This window comes from Tupaia chinensis, unplaced genomic scaffold (genome assembly GCF_000334495.1).
Source record: "Tupaia chinensis unplaced genomic scaffold, TupChi_1.0 Scaffold000098_3, whole genome shotgun sequence".
NCBI classification, from domain to species: domain Eukaryota; kingdom Metazoa; phylum Chordata; class Mammalia; order Scandentia; family Tupaiidae; genus Tupaia; species Tupaia belangeri.
The window spans coordinates 1,329,854-1,337,382 of NW_006159562.1; the positions used below are offsets into that span (position 1 = coordinate 1,329,854).

Sequence of the window (7,529 nt, forward strand, 5' to 3'; positions counted from 1 at the left end):
AAAAAAAAAAAAAAAAAGAGTGCTAATGCACTATACAACCCCAGTGTGGCATCAACTTCTCTGATGTGAGACAAATGTTCCCAAAGTAGTGACAATGCTTAGCCTTCATGGGTGAAAATTCTTATCTTCTCATAAATGTCATGCCTTGTTTCTCAAAAGTGTTATTAAGTGCTATTGATATTTCATAATTAACCTGAATGCAATTTTCCATTTTATTTTACCTGAATTCAGATGAATTGTTAGTTAACAAAGACAAAGCTGGCTAGGATATAAGCTAAGTCATACTCATTTTCCATATGCAAAATTCTTTACCAACTCATTACACCCTTGCTTTAAGTTCTTCAGTAGTTTGCCATTGTTGATAGTCAAGTCCATGCTACTTCTTGCCTACAGAACAGATCTGGTCTTTGACTTCCCCACTTCACATTTTATGTCTTGCCCTGCTCAAGTTAACTTTTTGTACCTTTTATACCCACCTTTAATATCACTTCTCTCTTTGCTGGATCAGTTTCCATCAATTCTTTAGTCTTTTTCAGTGTCTCCTCATTCTCATGAAATAATCACCTCTTTCTCACCATTGTCTCCCTTTCACCAGTATATTGAATTTTATGTGTCATTCAGTGTTGAACTTTGTTCCTTGGTCAATGTTCCCTACAGATGATAAACTATTTAAGTTTAGGGACCACTTTATATTCACTTTTGAATTCCTAGCAGTGACCACAGTGCCTAGAATATAAGTGGTTGGTCAATAAATGTTTAAACAAACTGTCTTGAAATAAGATGGCTTCCATGTAGACTAAATCAGTTGGGGGAGAGTCCCAGGTTCTCATCCTGAGCTCTCCCTATACACGTTCCTAAACGTGCAGTGATACTGGCTGGCCGGTGGTGGATTCTAGTGTGAGGACTTGGTTGAGGGTGCACATTTCTCTTTCTATCTCTGACTTAGGAAAGAGACATGCATTAACTAAAAACCAACCAAACAAACAGATATTTTCATAACCATATGGCCCTATAAAGTTGGAAATTTGTCTTCAAGACTAAGCATATTCTCTGTATTTGAAGAACATCAGCCCTTCTAAATTAAAAACTATTTTAGCACTTAGTACATTTAGCTCTCCTAAATGTGCTAATGAAAGCCTGTTGCATAGAGGCCAGTGGAATTGATAAGCCACAATACATGGTTTAATAAATAGATTTTAAAAATATGACCCTTAAATTAAAATGTTATATTCCCTTTTACCAAGCTGCCTTTATTCTATTATTTAATAATAAACCTAGTCTGTGTATGGATAGTCATATGTATATATGCCCAAGAAAGTTATGGTAGCAAAATGTTCCTGTAAAGTAAGCCAGTCCTCTTTGGGCCCCATCCAAAACAATTCAGTTACTGTCATGTCCAAAGGACTCCCATATAAATGCCCAGAGGAATTTTTTCAAAAGTACTGAAGTGGTCCAGACCTGGGTATTGTCTGGGTATAGTCTCTCTCTCTCTCTGTCTGTCTCTTTCTCCCTTGCCTCCCTCTTCCCCCACATACCTTCAGACTCTTTGAAATTTTACAATTCCAAATAGAATTCATTAATAAAAATACGAAATGCTTTTTCTTGTATAAATCATAACAAAGTGTGAGAGATAAAGGAAGAACTAAGAGGGATGAATAATCTGCTGCTCGAAAAGTGAAACCTGTCATGTTAACTCCCAACTCAAACACTTAGTTTTAAAGATTTACCTTCAAGAAACCTAAAAGCTTGTATCCTGCCTCATTGGCAACAGCCTCAAACTGTTCCCTGTCATCGAAGAAAACAAATCTTTTGCTCATTTCTGCCTAGGGGAGGCAGAGGGACTGAGGTGGTCCTATGTGGCTGAATTAGATGAAAGACTTGCCTTCCACCATGGAGACATGGAGTCTAATCAAGTGAAATGAGTTCTGAGATCCCAGCTCATTTCCTAGGGGAGATCAGTTCACATTACAAAATCACGACATCTCATTCATCATAACTGACGTGGTCTTTGCTCAGGAGAGGACCCCAACTGGGACTAAACCACCTGTCTTCTCTCGAAAAGGGGCACTTTATCCAAGTTAGAGTTGAAAGTCTTGGAGTCAGAAAGCTTGCCAACACTAGCTCCTAGCCATGTGACACGTGTGCAGTGTGGAAGGGAATTTAGGCTTAAAAAAGGGTGACTTTTAAAAAGATTGGGGATTATACTTTTAATGATGCCAAATACAAATAATTATAATAGAGATGTTACAACGTTATGGTAAAGAGCCAAGATCCGGGCTCCCTCTGCTTTATCTCCTCCATTTTATTAAACAGAAGTGAGAAGGATATGCACTTTTATGGATCAGAGTTTAAAAAGGTAAAGAAAATATCCCACTTTTCAGGCTGATAATTGATCATCATATTTTTTTTAATTTCTTTTAGGGCATCGTTGTAACACCCTTGCTACTGCTGCTTTTTGTGAGTATTTTGATTTTTTTTATATCTCTTATTAAAAGCCATATATGGGAACCAGCAGTTGATATAAAGGTTATGCCACTCGATTCCCACATGGTCAACCATGGTTCGAGTCCCTGACCTAGCGACGTAAGACACTCACGCTGGGTACATCTGTGTGCATACCCAAGATCCTGAGAAGAGAATGGAGAAGGGATTACGGCATGGCTATACCTCCTGGAGGATGATTTCTTGCTTTCTTTCTTTCTGTCTCTCTGGTGAGCCCATGCGCCCTATAGCAAAAAGCTGAGGGGGAAAAAAAAAAGCCATCTACAATTCCTTTAGAAAGGTTATTAGAATATAATTGAAATTAGAATGGTTTTGCACCACTTTTTGAACTGTTCTTCCAGTTGAGTTGTTCCAGGTAATAATACTAGACATCTTAGGAGTCAAGGACAAGATCAGGAGCCCTTATTAGACCTCCAACTCCTGGCTTAATCATTAATTATTACAAATTAATGATTTGTGACACAGGTCACAAATGTACTGCTCTTTATTTTCTCATTAGTAAGCTAATTGGTGGTATTTGACACAACGTTTGATGGTGTTTACAGAAAGAGCCTTAGAGTAGAGGATGAAGGGAATTTGGGTTCCAAGACTGAGACTGATGGTAACTAACTTCCTCATTTGGGGGAACATTGCCTTGCTTTGTTCATCTGTCGAATGGGAAACAATGTCACCTACTCCCATCTCTCTCCCAGGGATAATGAAATGTGCTTTTGAAATAAACAATACAAGTAGATGGGACCAGCAGTTGGTGTAATGGCTATATCACTGGACTCCCATGTAGTTGACCGTGGTTTGAGTTCCAGACCCAGTGGCTTAAACTCATGCCAGGCGCATGTGCGTGCGTGCCCAAGGGATTGTGGCGTGGCCATCCCCCTGGGGGGGGTGATTTCTTGCTTTCTGTCTCTTTGTCTCTCTATATCTTTCTGTCGAGTGCATGCGCCCTATAGCAAAAACCTCTCAAAAAAAAAAAATACAAGTAGATACAAGCTATTAGTTACTGAAACAAAAGTCATTCTGAAAACAAGATATGCTAATTAACTGTCTTATTTCTTTTGGCACTAAGGTTATGAGAAATTAGATGAGAGATTATAATAGAAATTAATGTTATCTCATGCTGAGCAAAGCATATGTAATCATAAGTGATACCTGAAATATTTAATGAACAGTGCATTTTTTCATATATACATCTTCCAAATATAAATCACTCTACTATCACTGAAATGTAGTGGGGATGTATTTCTGGGAATGAATTGTAGCTGTTTGACTAGCATGGTTTGTCAGTGAATGAAAACTATGGGGAAAATTTATTTAATTATAGTGTAATTACCCAAGTTGGAATTCAATTAGAGTAATAGAGCGAGGGCCTTCATTTCTTACCAGCTGTGTAGGAAATAAAGAGGGATAGATACGCTCTGAAACAGTTGGATTCTGCATCTTTCATGAAAGACATTACCTTCAAGTAATAATCCTCAGCCTTCCCCTCCCTCTGAAATGAAGACTCCATTCTGACAAGGGGAGAAGAGTCAGATAATCAGATCAGTTTCCTTAACAGAACAAACTTCATTCATTTGGATTCTACCAATTCAGAACTTGCATCGAGCTAAATTGAAACTGAAGTGAATATTTGCCTTAGTTTGTTAGAACAGACTTGGTACTTCCCTCTTCACTAGATGTGCTATATCACTGGACTCCCATGTAGTTGACCGTGGTTTGAGTTCCAGACCCAGTGGCTTAAACTCATGCCAGGCGCATGTGCGTGCGTGCCCAAGGGATTGTGGCGTGGCCATCCCCCTGGGGGGGGTGATTTCTTGCTTTCTGTCTCTTTGTCTCTCTATATCTTTCTGTCGAGTGCATGCGCCCTATAGCAAAAACCTCTCAAAAAAAAAAAATACAAGTAGATACAAGCTATTAGTTACTGAAACAAAAGTCATTCTGAAAACAAGATATGCTAATTAACTGTCTTATTTCTTTTGGCACTAAGGTTATGAGAAATTAGATGAGAGATTATAATAGAAATTAATGTTATCTCATGCTGAGCAAAGCATATGTAATCATAAGTGATACCTGAAATATTTAATGAACAGTGCATTTTTTCATATATACATCTTCCAAATATAAATCACTCTACTATCACTGAAATGTAGTGGGGATGTATTTCTGGGAATGAATTGTAGCTGTTTGACTAGCATGGTTTGTCAGTGAATGAAAACTATGGGGAAAATTTATTTAATTATAGTGTAATTACCCAAGTTGGAATTCAATTAGAGTAATAGAGCGAGGGCCTTCATTTCTTACCAGCTGTGTAGGAAATAAAGAGGGATAGATACGCTCTGAAACAGTTGGATTCTGCATCTTTCATGAAAGACATTACCTTCAAGTAATAATCCTCAGCCTTCCCCTCCCTCTGAAATGAAGACTCCATTCTGACAAGGGGAGAAGAGTCAGATAATCAGATCAGTTTCCTTAACAGAACAAACTTCATTCATTTGGATTCTACCAATTCAGAACTTGCATCGAGCTAAATTGAAACTGAAGTGAATATTTGCCTTAGTTTGTTAGAACAGACTTGGTACTTCCCTCTTCACTAGATGTGAGCGACTGTAGCTATCTATCATAGATGAGTTCTCAGGGCACTGAGATCAGTGTCCTGAGGTCACGTGGGCAGTTTCCAGGAGCAGTCCTCAGTGGACCCAGCTTACAGGCCCAGCTGAGGTCCCCACTTCAGTGGTTCAAGAGACCTGGTATCCATAGAGCACAGAATCTAGTAAGTGTGATTCAGAGGTCTTCTCCACTGCAGAAGAGGGACAACTCTTACTCATGTAATTCTTTTAAGAAGAGCTGGGGTGAGGCCAGTAGGTGGCATCATGGTTTCAGGTGTTGGACTGCCACATTGCCGACCACAGTTCAAATCCTGAACCTGGAGGCTTGCTTTCTCACTTTCTCCCTCTCTCTCTCTCATGAGCACACATGCCCTATAGCAAATTAAATAATAATGATAATGATGAATAAAATGAAATAAATTATTCCTTTTTTTTAAGAATGATTTATTTTTAATTTTATTTATTCATTCATTTATTTTCATTTGACCAGAGAGAGACACACAGAAAGAGAGAAAGAGAGAGAGAGAGAAAGCAAGTAAGCAAGCTGCCAGATCTGAGACTTGAATTGTGGTCAGCCATGTGGGAGTGTCCAGTGCCTTATCCACCATGCCACCTGCTGGTCCCAATAAATGATTCTTCAAAAAAAAAAAGAAGAAGAACAAGGGAGGGAGCAGGCTCTGTGGCCCGGAGGTTAAGGAGCCAAATTCCAAATGGCCAAACAAACAGTTCACATCCCAACTGTGGTGGCTTGAAAAAACATACCAGACACAGATACCTATGTGTCCCAAATCCTGACATGATAGAGAAGTGGAAGAAAAGGGATTGCAGCATGACCATACCCCTTTCAGGCTGCTTTCTCTCTCTGCCTCTCTGTCTCTCTCTGGCTGTGCACATGTCCTCTGGCAAATTAAAAACCAAATACAAACAAACAAAAAAGAACAAGGGAAAAGACACAGCTGCATCTAGGTGACTGAGACCTAGAAGTAACACTTGAGTATCTCAGACTCTGGAATCTCTAGGAGGCTATTTCAGCTCATGATTAAAGAACCAAATCAGTTCTTGTCATCTTGTGTCACAATAAGAAGTTTCCGTAGCTGGTTGAGATTATGGCATCATATTACAAGCTTTCTCCCACCGATACACCCATGGTTTATAGGCTTTAATTCATTCAACATTTAAAATAAGAGTGAAAGAAAACTCCAAGGCCCTCATCTATTGTTTTCTCCCTTAGAATTTTGGTCATAAAACACGTGCACTCACTGGAGAGAGACACAGAGAGAGGGAAAGTGAGAAATCACCTCCAGGTGGGGAGGTGGCCTCTGTTCTCCTCTCAGGATTTTGGGCATGTACGCATACATGCCTGCCATGTTTTTTAGGCCATGAGGTCCAGTATGAACTACAGAGTTGGGATCCGACACCTTAACCAGCACACTGCTAGCCCCCGAGGCCCTCCTCTTAAAAGTTTAATGCCTCCCTTCTGAGCCAAATGGTTTGCCCCAGGTTCAGTGAACATCAGCACTCAACAAAGTAGATACTTCCCTTTTGTAAGACTTGAAGTCACTTGCACAGCGTATAAGGCTTTTTGTCTATTTCTGCCGTCACACATCTTCCAAACACTGAGAATTTCTTAAATACTTGAGTTAGGCCACATTTACTGAGCAGGACAAGAACCAGAGCAACTTCAAATGTGGACACATTCCATAAAAGATGTACTGGTTTTTCCCAACACCCTCATACGAGTAGAATTGTGTCCACCCAACGATATGTTGAAGTCCTAACGCCTAGTATCTCATACTGAGGCCTTACTTGAGAATAGGGTCATTGTAGATGTGATTAGTGAAGGTGAGGTCATAATGGAGTGGGATAGGTCTTTAATCTGATATGATTGTGTCCTTATAAAAAGAGGGTGCAGACGCACTCGGAGGGAACTCCATGTAGCGATGGAGGCAGATCTGCATGATGCGTCTACAAGCCAGAGATCACCAAGGCTTACTGGCCCCTCCATAGCCCATCTTCAAATATCCTCTCTAACCCAAAGTTCCTATCTTCCTGACTAACAAGTCAAATGAAAATTCTTCAAACTCACTGGAGTGACTAATTAACTTTCCCGATCACTTCTATGATGTCTCCACCATCCTCCACACCCTCATCCCCAGGTCTTCATAGTCCGTCTGGCGTAGCCTAGACCCCATGTCCATCATTGTAATTCCTTTATTACATACACCATCAGCAGTTCTGCTCATCTCTTCACTGCTTTTTTGTTTGCCTGGAAAAGCATCAAGCCTGCTGAAATCCAACCCTACACCTTTCTGCATGTGCTCCTGAACACGGCGACTGAAGCTATCTATCATAGATGAGTTCTCAGGGCACTGAGATCAGTGTCCTGAGGTCACGTGGGCAGTTTCCAGGAGCAGTACTCAGTGGACC

General features: G+C 40.1%; 1 protein-coding gene across 1 annotated transcript in view; it reads left to right on the top strand.

Moving 5' to 3' along the window:
* SLC10A7 (solute carrier family 10 member 7) overlaps positions 1–7,529 on the top strand; it is a 286,343-nt gene that overhangs the window by 198,958 nt on the left and 79,856 nt on the right. Inside the window, exon 6 of the mRNA XM_006143458.3 lies at positions 2,422–2,457. Coding sequence (XP_006143520.1) covers positions 2,422–2,457 — 36 coding nt within the window. The remainder of the gene's footprint in view (positions 1–2,421; positions 2,458–7,529) is intronic.